Genomic DNA, 16,531 nt, shown 5'->3' with positions numbered 1-16,531 from the left:
TCTCTCTCTCTCTCTCTCTCTCTCTCTCTCTCTCTCTCTCTCTCTCTCTCTCTCGCTCTTTCTCTCCCTCTCCAACTTGTAAAATATTTCAAGCACAGTAAAAATGAGAAAAGCTTTTTACGGTCGAAGCGAGTCTTAGTGCTTAATAATATTCGTGCAAATTTTATAAAGAAATAATATAATAATAAGGTAATATATAATATTAGATTGTTCAGAAAATTTATTTCAATTTGCTAGCTTAAAATTGTATACATATACATCTTCATAAAAACTAAACGAAATTTAAATTTAAAGAGGGGGTTTAAAGCTTGAAATTTCTACTTTTGAAAGGTTACTATATTCTCTGAGCTCTTTTGTAAGTTTGATAATATAAAAAACTACGAGCTGAAAAAGATGAAAAATTTTCTTTAGACTGTTGGTCTAAAGAAAATTTTTCAGCTCGTAGTTTTTTATATTATCCTTGAGTTATTTGCGAATTAAGGAATTCTAAAAACGATTAAAGCCAGCGGCACACGATGCTTGTTTTCCTGCTGGATTGCTAGCTGGATCAGATTCTTACCATTGGATTGGCTCCAATTGGCTCCGATACTGTCAATCAACACCGCAGCCAATACGGTGGCAAGATTTTAATCCATATCAACGTGGTCATATTTACAGTGACATAAAAAATATCGGCCACGCTGATTGGTCGCTGCTCCGCTGTTTGACGCTTGCTGCGTCCAGTCACTGGATCCAGTGTGAATTCAGCATTATTTTAGCTTAGCAGTACATGAAATTGTACCTTTACACCTTACTACCAGTCCTTACTCAGCAATTCTTGATGATTTTTAATGATTAAACAAGTTTGAATAAATCGCAGTAATTTTGACGATGTGCGTGTTGTTCAGGGCAAGTTTTCTTACTTGAAAAGAAAATAAGGTTTTCTCATTCTAAAAAAAGGTTTTCTTATTCTAAAAAGGTTCTAAAGAAATTTGATTCTCTGAAAGGAACATTATATACATGGATATTTTTAAAAAATCTGTATTATAAGCTGTATATATATTTTGAAAGTGTTATATGTATTTTGAGATTTTAACGTGTTCGATCAATTTTATGATTTTAAATAGATTTTGTTAATATTTTTCACTGATTTCGCAAAACTATGTGCACTTCCATAAATAAGGTAAGTTCACACACATAAAAGGTAATTATTTAGAATACCTTTTCCCCCTAAAAGATTAATGAAAATGTACTCATCGATGTGTATCCACTCAAAACAAAAGAATGTCTGGCAGAAAAACACGGTGGACAGCTTCGAGTCATTAAATGATGAAGTTTAAGGTTTTGGAGGTTAAGATATCTATCATTTAATCGTATTTGTTCTAATTATGCAAAGTTTCTGCTACAAACATAAATTTACTGTTTTAATTACGCAAATTCGCTGTTTGAATTACACAAATTCCCTGCAGAAAATTTTTGTGTGTTTAAAGCAGTGAATTATTTTCAAACAGTAAATTTGTATTTTTAAAGCAGATAATTTGTATAATTAAACTTAGATAGCACATGATATTCTGAGAATATTTTAAGAATATTCTGAAAAGGTATACTCAAGATGTCCCTACTTCCACTCATTTCTCACTCGAAAGCAATAATCAAGTATCCTAAGAATATTTTGTATATCTAGGAAGCAGAATGTATAAATAGATGTATAGAATTGGGATAACAGCTGATATTTAACCTCTAGTCTTGAACTTTAACTCTTAATAATTTGATTTATAAGGCTGACCGCCGTATTTTTTTTTCCAGAGATTCTTTCATTTTGAGTAAATATACGTGTCAAATGAATATGTTTTTATTAAGATTTTAGGGAGAAAGGATATTCTAAATAATTACCAAACAACTTTATATATTTCAATGTTATATAAATATTAAAAAAATAGAATTTAATGTTAATATACTATGCTTTATATATGTATAGAATTCTCCACAATGCCACAGTATATTGTCACTTGTAAAAAAGTGGTGCTGGAATTTTTTTCGATGTATGGTTGTACACCTGCATTTTCTCTTTGATAATATCATAGACTTTGCTTTTGGCATGTACTATGATAAGAAAGCAAAGAAGGTACCACCAGTGAAGAATAAGATATTATTAGAAAGTGCTGTTTCTTTAGCAGAAAAGATTAGGTAGGACAGTTATTAATTCTTTACTCAAATTCTCGTTAAAGCATATATTTATTGCTATGTTATTTATGTATATTTAGGTTCTATAATCCTTATTCTAAAGCTATTTATTATTAAGTAATTGTCATTAATTAAGAATTTTTCTTTTTTTATAAAAACAAAAAAAGAATGACAAAATTGTCATAAACTTTACATCTGGAATTGTATTGTTGAATTTGTGACAATTTTATTATTATTTTATTGTTAATGTATAAGTAACAGTTGTGTTATTTCTAGAAGTAATAAAATTATTTATGATTATTATTTGATGATAATTTTGTTAAAAATTACAGAATATGGTACTTAATTTAATTAATTTATAAAATTTATTAATTTATCTTTTTTTATGATTTTACTGTTTTTACTTTTTAATAAAACATTTAATGGCAGTTAAATGCATATTGAATAAAAAGAATGTGTGCTTACATTTATACATTCTGTGTTCTAGAACGAAAAAGGTTACATCAGAAGAGATTGTGAAAGCTTATATTGAAAGATGCAAGGAAGTAAATGATTTGATAAATGCAATCGTGGAATGTAGATACTCAGATGCAATTGAAGAGGCAAAAGCAGTGGATACCATGATAGAAAAAGGTGTGGATTTGGAGAAAATAAGAATAACGCAGCCATTCTTGGGAGTACCTTTTACCACAAAGGAAAGCAATCGTGTTAAAGGTAACATGGCGTGAAACACTATCGTGTCTCTAGACATAAACAATGTGAAAATATATTTAGAATTTTTAGTTTAAAATTGTACTTTCAAAAAATTATTCAGTTTATAAGTCTTAATTAAAACTCTATTAAATTTTAAATTTCCGTAGTTTCATAAGTATCTAAAAATAATAAGAAAATTTTATTTATCAGGTTTAATTCATTCTATTGGTCTACTTAGTCGTCGTAATCATCGAGCAGAAGAAGATGCCACAACAATTCGTTACTTCAAAGAAGCCGGCGGGATTCTAATTGCTACAACCAATATTCCTGAGCTTCTTTTGTGGACTGAATCAAGAAATAACGTTTATGGACAGACAAATAATCCTTATAATACCACTAGGACTGTCGGAGGCAGTAGCGGAGGAGATGCGGCCATCGTATCAGCGAGTGGTGCTCCATTTTCCGTTACTAGTGATATAGGAGGCTCTACAAGAATGCCTGCGTTCTTTAATGGTTTATTCGGCCATAAACCTAGTGAAGGTCAATGTTATTAATTATATTTACTATTAGGTTAATGCAAAAATTCTTTCTTTGGTATGCTGTTAAATCAATTTGATTTTATAATCCGAAATATTTACATTTTATTTTTATACCGATTGAATTAGCATACAATGGCTTTAATACACTAGTATGCATTAGTACCTCCAAACGAATCTACTGTAATTAAATTAAAATGATAAGTTCAAAATTTTATTTCATATTTATATCAGCATGTTTAAAATTGCATTATTAATGCAATTTTAATCACATTTATTAGTATAAAGTTAACGTCCTCATCTCATTTTAATAATGATGACAATGATAATGATAATGATAATGATAATGTGATTATTAATGTTTTTAGGATTGACTCCAATGGCTGGAGTCGGATTGCGCGAAAAAGAATATCCAGACACTATGTGTACAGTTGGACCGCTCTGTAGAAAGGCTGAAGATCTGACACCCTTTTTGAAGATACTAGTCGGTCCTAATGTGACTAAATTAAAGCTAGATGAGTCGGTCAATGTAAAGAATTTAAAAGTATTCTACCAACGAAGCTCTGGTGATTTGAGAGCAAGCAAAATAAATAATACCATGCGAGCTACATTAATGAAAGCAGTGCAACATTTTAAAGAACTAACTGGTTCTGCAACAAAGGTAAAATCTCATTCTTTATTCTATAAAGTAGTAAAAAGTTCATTATATATTTTTTTACTTTTTTCTCTTCATTGTTTTAAAATTCCTTCTTTTTTCTCTTTTCTCTTTTTTATGAAAGTTGATTTGTTTTAATATTTTGAAATTTATACACGTAGAAAATTACTATTTCGTGTATATTACAGATAAAAATACCAGGTTCTGAATATAGTTTCAAACTGTGGAGATATTGTATGAGTTGCGAGGATATTAATTTCAAGCTGAACATAACGAATCGAAAAGTGAGAATTACATTTTATTTTAAAACTTTGTAATATATATTGTTATACTTGCGACAGGCGAATCGCGATTTCACTGCACACGAGGCCGTTCGCAACACTACGAACACGTCAAAATGAAAGACACATTGCATAGAAAAAGATCGCTCTTTATTGGTAAAAATTACAAAAAAATGGACGGGTATTACATAAGTTCTTTAGCTGCGTTCGATAATAGCAAATCTGAGGCGTCGGAGTTCTCTTATATTATAGCATATGTCACGTGCACTATAGAAAAAGAGCACTCCAACGCCTCAGATTTGCATTGCCGAACGCAGCTCTTGTAAGATTATCATTGCGTGCGTATCCGTCTATTTTTATATTTTATTTATTAGAATACACACACACCATATCATATACCTCGACTCTTAATTTAAAAAAACATATTTATTTTGTAGTATGTCTCTAGTGCGAGTGGAGAAATTTACAATTTACTCACTGGAAACTCACAGATAACGTTGGCTGCTATTATGAAATTAATGGACGAAGATTTTCTTCCGCGGGAGGACGCTGAATGGGCAAAAAATGTTATTGCAAAAGCGAAACAATTTTTAGCGGTAATTATTATTAAAGAGAAATTAGGTATACAGGATGTCTCATTTCAAATAAAATTTGTCGAAAACTATAGTAAATTCGGAAGAATGTTTTAAACAAAATGTTTTCCTGCGAATCATACAACTTCTATTTGAAATATTTTTTCGTATCTAGTTTTCGAAAAATGGGATAGTCTGTATATCAGGTATAGAAAAAAAAAAGTGTATCTTGATTGCATACGTTCAATTGGACATCAGCCAATCACGGAGTTAAAAAAAATTAAAAACTTTTACTGTGATTGACAGTGAGCAATTGCAACGGTATGCAAAAGAACTGTTCAGGTAAAAATAGTTGAAAAATTAAAAAAAAATGATGAATTGTTATGTAAATTCCTATATTTATCATTATGTGTTTATTGTGAAAATCATTCCATAGGAGAAATTGAGTGATAATGGAGTATTGTTTTATCCTTCGGCACCGTTTCCTGCTAGCTATCATTATTCCGCATTTTTAAGACCCTTCAACTTCGGATACTGGTGTCTGTTTAATGTTTTGAGATTCCCAACGTGCCAAGTGCCATTGGGTTTGGATGAACAGGGCTTGCCAGTCGGTATTCAGGTAAAATTTTTACATATTATGAATTTTTACAAATGCACATTTAAATTCCATATTTTTTATATATTTTTAATATTTACAGTTTATATATTATTTTTTAAATATATCTAATATTTATAGAAACGTTAAAAAATTGTACAGTTTATATTATAAATCATTTTTACATATTACTGTGAGAGAGAGAGAGAGAGAGAGAGAGAGAGAGAGAGAGAGAGAGAGAGAGAGCACAATTTATTCTTTCAACTAGTAGAAGATGTTATTTTACCAAAACCCTACTATATAATTATTTATTACTATAATTATTAAATTAAATTTTATTGTCTGACCATATATATATATATATATATATCAAGAATATAAACTAATAAAGGAAAAGAAATTAACAATATATAAATTATTATATAAAATGAAGCCCTCACTCGTTCGGGATTCCTTCCTCAATAAATAATTAAAATTTGATATATTTAGTACAAGTTATAAAAATTAAAAATTCTTAAAAATTATAATTTCTTTAAAGGTGGTTGCAGCTCCATTCAACGATCATCTATGCTTTGCGGTGGCTAAAGAACTTGAAACAGCATTCGGTGGTTGGGTTCCTCCATCATGAGAAACATAATAATTAAGCTGTTTACTGGCGTCAAATGTAATTATACAGTTTAGTTATAATATTTCAAAAATCCATAAAATTAAGCTTACTCGATGCATTTATGCAGGAAACGAAAGAATTTGACAGAAATAAGCGTTTTGTCTCAAGGACCGAGATATTAAGCATTAAAAAGTTGACGACTATTGAAGTTAAAAAATCTGTTACAGCTGCGAAATGTAAATACTGAGACGCGAACTAGAATCCAACCATAATTTCAATTTCAGAAATCAAAAGAAAATTTCAATAAGTTTATATGAAAAAAATCACATCACAAAATTATATAACAAAATCATGTAATTAAGACAAATAAATCACGTAACAATTGTTCCAAATCAGATATATATAATTTTTTTTTAATATGTAATTTGGAGTTACACGATGATACGTTATTTTTTCTTCCATTTCTATCATTCAATTCTTTAAAATTCGGTAACTATAAAATCACATGATGAATGAATTGGATGAGTTTTTTAATTCATTGCAAATGTAGCTTTTATGGAACAAAATTACGTTTGCGACTGATCAATCGACGAATTAAAAAAACTCGCGCATTGTTTCTAATACTATGTACTTTTTCAAATTACGTGATTTTTAAAATAATCACATATTGAAACATTTTGTCACGTGATTTACTTGTCTTAATTACATGATTTCGTTATGTAACTGCTTGTTATGTAATCGGTGCTAATTCTTGCAAACTACGTCAGCATTATCTATTCCTTTATCCTTTCTGCGTCACCACCATGTCTATAGCGCCTAAAATTCCTTATAATTAGAATAATAGAAAGACATTAATAAAATCTTATTGTTAAAAAGATACATAAATTTCACATATTGTGATATTTTCCAACGATCGTTATAAATTGTTTTTAAAAATATTTATAGAAATTATGTTTATATACTCGTATTAAGCTCTGTTATTTGTATATTTCATTTAAATGCGATAACAAAAATGTAGTCTTACAAAAAATGTAGAATTTCGTATCACAATCATACAAATAATAATACATTTTATTAAATGTTCTGCATATAAACTGGCTGTTTTTAGAACACCTTGTAAAAATATTACGCATAGATAATTTATTTCTCGTTTTGCAAGTATATGTGATAAACAATTTAATCTTTACCATAACATAATAAATAATTTTTGTATTTTGCGGCCGAACTTGATCGAAGTCAATAGTACAGTCTTTTTAATGTAAAATTCAATAATAGTCTTCAAAATTCAAATTCGATAATAGATAACATCTTACATTTATTTCTTGTGTTATATATCATTGTGTCTCACTCAAACGCATTTATCTATCCTTATCTAACATATTGCAACGCCATCTCTCGTAAAATCAAACAACTACTGCGGACACGCCATCCAGGTGCCAGAGTTTCCACCTGTCCTGTTTTACGGTGAACGGTCATAGACCTGATCCTCTTTTCTTGCTCTTTTTCGTCACAAAAGTTTCTTTATCCTAAAGAAGCATTTTTATAACGAGAATATATAATAATATACACTGTGCATATAAATATTCATAAAATGCAGGTGTTCACAATTTACAGAAAAGGCAATGACAGATACTTTGAAACGATGATGAAAGAGGGGAGAAGGGCAATGAAGATGACGAAATAAATTATTAATATATAATAGAAATCGTGCAAGAAGTATTGAATTCTAATTAATTATCACATTCGAGCATGATTGAGAATCAAAAATGACAAATGGAAAGTTCCAAATGGAATATAAATATAATAGAATGTATAGAATATAAGTTCAATTAAACGAATAATTTATTAATTTTCAATTATTTCTGTACACTTATAGAATATCGATATAAGAATCAGACGAATGTAACAGAAAATTCGAAATCGCGATCATATAATTCGAATAATTACAAGAACATTTTTTTCAAGAATAAAAAACGTATCTAAAGAAAATTATAAAAAATAAGATAACGTTTCTGTTCATTATAATCCCACACATGTCTGATAGTATAACAGAGGTCATTGAACTCGTTTTGACATCTTACAATATTATAAAGTAAAAAATATGTAGTACCATTAAAAAAAATTAGACCTTGACTTTTTTTTCCTAAAAAATAGCATTTTGAACATTTTTTAAATTGCAATTTGTAGCCAATTGAAAATTGACTAACTTTTATTCAAAATAATTTTTGTCAGATCATCGGAAAAATCGTGATCACATTGCAGTTACGTGTAGGACATCCTGTATAGAATATAACAGAGCAAGAAATTAATATTCATACGTAACGTTTTATTTAATGGTTTACTTAATATACATAATATTTTATGTATAATGTATATGTAATGGTTTTCTTGATGTATGTAATATTTTATGATTTAAAAATCTATTTTATCGACATCGATCAAGTTTGGCCATCGCTCCAGCATTCTCTTAAATTGACAAATTCCGAGGTGTTGGTTAAATTGATATAAAATTTCGAAAGTGTTGTCTCCCTTTCCACGCACGCTCCTGACAGGTGGAAATCACGTGGCTGCTGCGACAATTACGAGAAACCGGAGAAATGGTCGAGCGAAGTTCTATTACGGGTCAAGAAGCGTGGGGAAGGAAGAACGATCAGCGCCACCTCGTTCCTTAATACGCAGCAATGCACAGCAATAGCCACTGGCGGATCCAAGAGGGAGCCATGGTCCCTCTCTCTTAATTGGTTCCTTTTTTTAAAAATATTTATTACAAAATACTATATATATATACATGTAATATTTTAGAAATGGTTAATCATAATTTTGATATTTCAAAAATATTGTTTATTTAAAAAAAAACTTCTAATTTTAAGAAATATAAATTCATATTTATATTCCAAAACGTAGAAGGTTTGCCACAAAGAAAAAGTGTAAATTAGATATTTTACTTTTAAAACATTATACTTATTGTATTCTTTTGTTTATATAATTTAAATAAAACGTTTCAAGCCTAGGATTATACATATATATATTTTCAACGTAATGATGGCAGTAGTAATTTAAATATTTTATATTTTATATTTGACATATTAAAAAAATTTCCCTTGCAGCACGTCAATGCACTAAAAAAAAGTTTTAGTCCAACGAATAATCGTTAATCAATGCCCAACTTAATGTCCAATTAATTTAATTATTAATACAATAACTGCATTCCCATTAATATATATAATTACATATTTCTTTTTGCAATAAATTCTAGTAGTAGTTTTATACTCTAAATCATTATGAGTTCATTGAACCAATTTTCATTAATTCATTGAATATTCTCTTATATTTACGAACAGTTATACGGTTCAGAGTGCGACACCTTCCATCTTTGACAAATCTCTAGATCCGCCCCTGGAATGGCAGTGGCGGTGATGGTCTCACCGCGCGCGACTCCATTCACCGGATGGTCCGGATACTCCGGATTCACCCGTTGGCCGTTGTAGCGACCTGATGAGTCTCGTGACTTGCCGTGCTCGTAGTGGACTCGCGTCTACGCGCAGTTGCGCTTCTTCGTTCAGCGCAACGTGATCGGAAGATATATACGTAGCGCAGGATATTTCCAGGAACCCAGTGATACGTGATCTAGCGGTCGATCCATTGGTGCGGGTACAGTGATCTGTCGGGAAATGTGTCGCCGTCGTCCGACCGGCTATTGAAAAGTGCAAGCCGCTCCCGTTCGAGCGCGATTCTTGTTACGTGAGAAGGATCTATGCTCCGCAATCCACAGACAAAATGACGGTTGCTGGAAAGGTAAAACTCGAACTCGAATCTCACTGTATTATTCATGATCGCGAATCGTTGCGAGACTTTCACGTTTCTCGGCAAAACGTGTCGGGATCGTCTAAATCGTCGAAGCATGGAATGTTAATATTCAAATGTTTCGACTTTTCGAAATCGTTCGAGGCTTTTCTTTTAAAGAAAAAGTTTCTACGTATAAAAAGCTGTTACTGTTTCTGGAACTACGTGTTAACGAGAACTTTATTCAGCTCCTTAGCACTTGTTGCTTGATATCACTTACAAACATTATCGCTATACTTGAAACACTCTACGATTATAATTTTTATTATTTACTGAAAAAAATGTCTTAATTATTTAAAAAAGTTATTTCTTTGATTCATTGAAAATATCTTTGACTTTTTTACTTAAAAAAAAAATCGTACTTTTTCAAGGTAAAAAGAAATATCTTAAGTTTAAAAGAAATAATTATTTTTAATGCACGAGCAAAGAAATATTTCTTTGAAATTAAAATTTTTTTTTCTCAGTGCATAGAATACTTGAAATCGCGCCGCATTTTCGAAAATTGCAAATGTCCCGGATCAGATCTTGGTAAAAGTCCTCCTTTTTTACTGTGTAGTAGTGTATTGTACATATAGTTAATTATTGATAAAAATTTATCGATACAAAAGATACATTGATCGTAAAGATGAAAAATATGATACAGAAGTATTATAATTTCGTCCGCTTTGCAACGCTTGTTAATCTTTTCTCTGCTGTACACAAAACAGAATCTACTCTACCACGGATACAACATCGAATTTCGACACGGACGCACAAGCGTTATCGCCGTTCTCGTGGCGTGATGTTAGATGCCGTAATCGGACAGACGTTAAACGTGACTATAATTATTCTCGTAATTAGCTGTCATCCGGTTTACATTGAATAGATTCACTCGATCGCTAATTGATCACCCGCAATTGCTGATAAATCAGGTGACGAGAAGTGGCTGACAGGCAAACTTTTAATTTTTTTTTTTTCTGGAAGTTACACCATTCCTCGTACAATTAGGTATAATATCATATGGATTCATTTTTTTTAAATAACAACACACACTAAAAATACCAATTCAATAAATTAAAAAAAATCCTTTAAAATGATTTAAGTTTTCCCAATAAATGTTACATAAATATAAACGTTTTATAAATATCGTAAATATATTACATATTATTAAATTGATATTTCTGAAATATATGTGTCAATTATATTTCAACGATATTTCTGCTAGATTTCATTATAATATTGCAATGGGAAAATAATGTTATTGTAATATTACGTGGGTAATGTGCATACGACAATAATGATGGAGCCAATGTTTTGAGATTATTTGGAATCACACGGTAATATATTTTGTGTAAAACATAAACAGATTAAAATTAAATTAAGCAAAAACCATCCAGTGTAGCTGATAGCCTTTTTATTGTTTATTATTTTAATTTTAAATAAATTAATCTCTGTATTATACATATATACTTAATAGTATTGAAGGTGTTTACTCAAAATGATTTCCAATTAATCTTTTTAAAAGTAGTCCTCTGGTCAATTTCATATTATTTTTTTCAAAAATACAAGTATTGATAAGAAAGAGTTTCTATCAAAGTTTAGAAAGAAAAATGATAATATAATTGTAAAGAATTTAATTAGAATTAAATATAATTTAATTTATAATAATTTCTTATAACTATTCTATAATAAATTAATATATTATATATAATATCCTTATTTGATAAAAAATACAAAATTTATAAGAAAATATATTTACTATAGTATAGTACATTTATTATAATCATATTAAATAATTGTATTATACAAACTTAATTATAATATTTAATTCAATTATTAATTAATTCCTCAATATTATTAACTCTCAACTACATATCTCGTTTGAGAGTATTAATTTACATGTTTGGATCCAAGTCACCTCTTTGTGAAAAGAGTGTGTGCAAAAATTAGATTTTTTTTTAAATCTTATTTTTATGTTGAAAAAAGATACAGATAAAAATAAGTCACTTCAACTTTCTATATATACTCTATTATACATTCTATAGATTAATAGAACAGATAAAAAAGTTGAGCGACGTGAATGACGATATTTTATGTTTCTACTAAAAAAAATTCCTCGAGATAAATGAAGAATGTTCAGAAAACATTATTTAATTATAGGACGCTTTGATTGTCCGAGACGAAGAGGGAACGTGTTCGATCGCGGTCGAATCGTATTTGGTGAACGCGCACTCTTGAAGGTGCGCTTCCGGGTTGGAATACTTGACGTTCTGGCCTTTCACGCAATCGTGCGAGAGAGTACAGCAATGCCGTGGACACAGCCGCCAATCGGGCTCGCATTAATCACTCGAAACTCGGTTTGCGCCAGTCCGCTCGGTTGGAAGTGTGTCGAATCCGGTTGAATCCCGTACCACGCCTCGTATGCGGTGAGGATGAGCGCAGAAACACGACAGCCTATACCTATACAAACGGATACTTTTACCGAAGTAAAACTGTCGATGAACCATACTGAACTTCATTAACAAACTCGCGGATTTTTCATTCACGAGGTGAAGAGGAAATTCTTTTATTTTATTATGGTTTATTATAAATAATATTAGCATCAGTCACTTCAGACGAAAATTGAGCGAGTCCTTGGAAAAAATATATATAGGATGAATCTTTGCACGGACCTTCATTTTTACATAAGATTGAAAAGGGAAAAAAGTTTAATATTTTACAGTGGCCGTTAAGAAAAATAATTAAACAAATAAAACCTTACAATATATATAACCTACACTTCTTATTTAAATTTGTTTGCGATCGTTATTTATGTTGTGTACATATTTGTAATTCAATCATAAGAAGACACCAAATCTGTTTTTTGTTTAAAAATCTGATACTTATTTACTTGTTCATTTCTTAATGTACAAACCATTTTGATGATATCGAGTTGATATATTGTATTTGTTTATTAAATATTGTATTTGTTTATTAAATAATAAGGCTCAAATTTTGGTTTTTTGCGCAAATATCTCGATAAATATAAATTTTACGAAGAAAATATAACAGAGAGAGAAAAATTAAAGAGCGAAAAATTTTACATAAAAAAAGGTTGTATAAGTTTTTTCGAACAATATTTTTCACGTAAGAAATTATGCAAGATGCACGTTGCGCGATAAAGTTGCGGAACGAAATGAAGCGTCGCACAATTATTAACTTTTGAGCGAATTGTACAGAAATGAACAAAGAATTGTTGAAAGACTGAAACTTTCAGTTTTTTATGCAATTAATTTCGTTATATTGTATAAATTGTTTCATTATATCGTGTAAAATTTAAATAGTCCCATATCACCTTCTCCTGCATATTAATTGAGGTATTAAAAAAATATATATATTTTAATTTTTGCGTACGCGAAATAAAAACTGTATCTTCATTCTGCAGACACGATAAATGCCTGAGCTGATTTGTCATACACTGGCCATCAGTGTTTCATTTGCTTATCGTTCGTTAAACATAAAACAAAGATAAAATGATGTAATAACGCTGATAGTTCGTTTTCGAAACACGCCTTACGACTGGCATTTATAAATCGATATTTATGGTCCATTTTTATTTTAAAACCACTTTAAGTGAAAATTTAAAATGCTAATACAACTTATGACGTCTTAAGGGGAGCATCCAAATTGTGAGGACATTGCAGTTTGATAAAAAGAAAAAAATTGTTTTAAATTTTTTCCTTTCATGGGATTAAAGTATAAAAAAAGTATGTATATTACTATATAATACTATATAATACTAGAATATCCTGCAAACGATTTTTTTTAACAATTTAATACAACTTATAGATGATTTTATGAGAAAAGACAAAAATTGAATGTAACATATATTGTTTAATCCATCATAGAATTGTCAAAAATTTTCGTAGAATAACGAAATTAATTGCATTAAAAAAGTTTCAGCTTTCAACGCTTTGATCTCCGCTCATTTCTGTATAACAATTTATTCAAAACAGCATACCCTGCATAATTTTTTACTTGAAAGGGTAAATGTTCACCTTTACACAGCATGTTCCAAATGACCCCCGAATGACCTTGACTTTGACTTTCATCCTCAAGCAGGTTAAAGTCATTGATCTTTTCCATTGCTTGTTGCTCATTGAAAAGTTATGAGCGAAACAATTTTTATGTTATTTTTACATATTTTTCGAAGTTCCATTCTGGCGAAGAAGAGCACATGTTTTTTCATCAGCCATAACGACGACACGCGATACAACTGTATCCGCGATTCACACTGTATCCGATGAGCGTCATATGACGTTCTGCAACCAATTAGAAAAATCGTATCATCGATACGAAACAAAATCCTGTTTTCTGATTGGTTGCAGAGTCGTCGTATGACAAAATTCGGATGCAGTGTGAATCCAGCATAATGTATGAGCTGAGTTTCTATGAGGCGAAATCGACTTCCCACGGAAAGAAATTAAACGGACGATCGTTCGTGTTCCGACCTCCTTCCTGCGGTCAGACCGCAAGGAAAACGAGTCAGCGATGACAACCATTCTGGTCTCTAACATTTTGTTTGTTGAATTATGATCGGTTAAAAAATTATCGACTTAAAATTCGTACAGTAATTTTACTCTTATTTTGCATCAGTTTATGATCAGCAAAAGGAACGAAAAAAATCTTACATAAAAAAAAAACTGATTTTTTAAGCTAACATCTTTTACAAAACATCAAAATGGTACCAGAATTAAATGCTTTATATGATATGTTCTAATTACGTGTTCTAATTCTAATCTCAATTTTTGTGCTGGAGTAGTTTAGCAGAAAATCGTAATTGTCGACCGATTGTCCACCCATAATTTTCTTTTATTCACCTTTGAAAAGAAAGTTAAAACAAATTAAAGTTCAACAATTCGTCACTACGCACGTAAGTGCGTTTACTTCATAATTAGATACGGGATATCTGAGCGATGTTGTTTGTTTGATATAAATAAAATATTATCGTAAAGTTATTTTCCAATTTTACATTATTCTTCCTTCTTCCAATTAAAATAAATTTTAGGATTATGTAACTGAGATATCAAAAGTGAAATTGTTAAACTTTAATTTGTTTATAACATTTTTTCGATAGGTGGACAAAAGAAAATTATGGGTGAACAAACGCGTACACATGGTGGACAACCGAATCCCGTATGTAATCCGAAAGAATATTCACAGGAGGGTGCTACAACTTTTTACATATTTATAATCTTTTTTCAAGGATGGATAACAATTTTTTTTTGTGGAGAAATGTGGACAATCAAATGCGACGTTAATTTTGTCAAAATTCGCATTTGAAGGTGTCCTGTCAGCTTCACAGATCTCTATTTAAGATGTTAAATTGCTATTATATTATTGTCAATAGGCAGCAAAGCGTCAAATTTTAAAATTCACGATAACGCAAATTCATTGTTCTACAGCAAAAATACATTAAGTCAATGTTTTTAAAAGAGAGGTTTAATTTAGACAAAAAATTTCTTTTTTAAGTTTAAACAATTTAATGAAAAATCACAATGATATGAAAAGATTACTGAAATTTTAAATAGTGGAATTTTTTTAATTAAACGCGAATTTATTAGGCGTAGTCCTTCTTTTGTGGAAAATATAACTTTAATTTTTTATGAAAGAAGGAGAGAAATATCATGGCGGCAAATAAGAACTAAGTGAAGTTCAATTAATAGTGGGTTACAAGAGGAGGAGACGAAAATGAAATGACAAGGATGATGTAAATATTGTGCTTTCTGTGAATATACCTCGTATAACTGGCGTCACCGCGACTCGTCCGCGAGTCGATCGGAATAAGTTAGATGATCTCTGGTACCGGTATCGAACCGTCCTCCTTCTGTTCTTTGCCGTTCTTTTCTGTAACATGTCTTCTATATATAGACATCGCGGAACCAGTGTTGTTAAGCGAGCCACTTTTTAACGCATGCGCGTTCAAATATCACTGCAGTATTACATTCGGTCCATTCGGTTTTTAACGAGTCCTGCAGTAAGTGCTCAATTTTGATATTTTTATGAAAATTACAATTTTTTTGGATATTCAATAACAGAAGAATTATATAAAAAGCCAAATAAGATAATAAACATATTTATACAAACACATATAATATATATATACATATAAGTACATGAAGATTCTTTAATCTTCCTGCATTACGAAATCCCATCAAAACAATAGCTATGTACCTATCTTTTTAATATATGTTAATAGATTTCTCTAACTCTCAACATGTTGGATTTTTTAGTTTTTGAGTCTTAATAATAATAATAAATAATAATAAGGCTCTGTAAGAATAAAACACAAAAGAACCTTTAACATTACGTTAAACTAGTTTCGGGTAAAGTCACTAGATAACAAAGTACCGCGAACTGCCATCTCACACACACACATGGGTATATTAAGTTAGCACCCCAACTATAATATTCAGGAGTTCTGATTAGAGTTCCCACTTCCTTTTGACGAGACGAAGAGTTCCCTATAGTTAATAACAAGAGTTCCGCTCAATAAACATTTTTTTTACATTTTTTAAAAATGGAGTGCTAACTTTTTATCGAATTTCGAGGTGGAATAGTTCTGAGC

The 16,531-nt window shown here is 30.3% G+C and overlaps 2 protein-coding genes across 2 annotated transcripts in view; both read left to right on the top strand.

Annotated features, from left to right (window-relative positions):
- Positions 1-1,115: 1,115 nt before the first annotated feature.
- LOC108780432 (fatty-acid amide hydrolase 2) lies at positions 1,116-6,429 on the top strand. Its single transcript, XM_018548137.1, has 9 exons — positions 1,116-1,162; positions 1,958-2,166; positions 2,651-2,877; positions 3,067-3,396; positions 3,761-4,053; positions 4,236-4,331; positions 4,766-4,924; positions 5,337-5,519; positions 6,034-6,429. Exons 1-9 carry the CDS (start codon positions 1,142-1,144, stop codon positions 6,121-6,123), a joined length of 1,608 nt encoding a protein of 535 aa, XP_018403639.1. The 5' UTR covers positions 1,116-1,141; the 3' UTR covers positions 6,124-6,429.
- A 3,415-nt stretch (positions 6,430-9,844) lies between these two features.
- Regnase-1 (zinc finger CCCH-type containing protein regnase 1) overlaps positions 9,845-16,531 on the top strand; it is a 20,819-nt gene continuing 14,132 nt past the window's right edge. Inside the window, exon 1 of the mRNA XM_018548173.1 lies at positions 9,845-9,897. Coding sequence (XP_018403675.1) covers positions 9,880-9,897 — 18 coding nt within the window. The 5' untranslated portion in view covers positions 9,845-9,879. The remainder of the gene's footprint in view (positions 9,898-16,531) is intronic.

Source organism: Cyphomyrmex costatus, unplaced genomic scaffold (assembly GCF_001594065.2).
Source record: "Cyphomyrmex costatus isolate MS0001 unplaced genomic scaffold, Ccosl1.0 scaffold70, whole genome shotgun sequence".
Classification (NCBI taxonomy): Eukaryota; Metazoa; Arthropoda; class Insecta; order Hymenoptera; family Formicidae; genus Cyphomyrmex; species Cyphomyrmex costatus.
Note: the sequence above shows the minus strand (reverse complement) of the source record. Positions and strands in the feature narration are given on the sequence as shown.

Coding starts and splice junctions, on each gene's coding strand:
- LOC108780432 (XM_018548137.1), top strand. CDS start 1,142: ATGTGCACTTCCATAAATAAG. Junction 1,163..1,957: donor TGTGCACTTCCATAAATAAG/GTAAGTTCACAC, acceptor ATATATGTATAG/AATTCTCCACAATGCCACAG. Junction 4,925..5,336: donor AAGCGAAACAATTTTTAGCG/GTAATTATTATT, acceptor ATCATTCCATAG/GAGAAATTGAGTGATAATGG.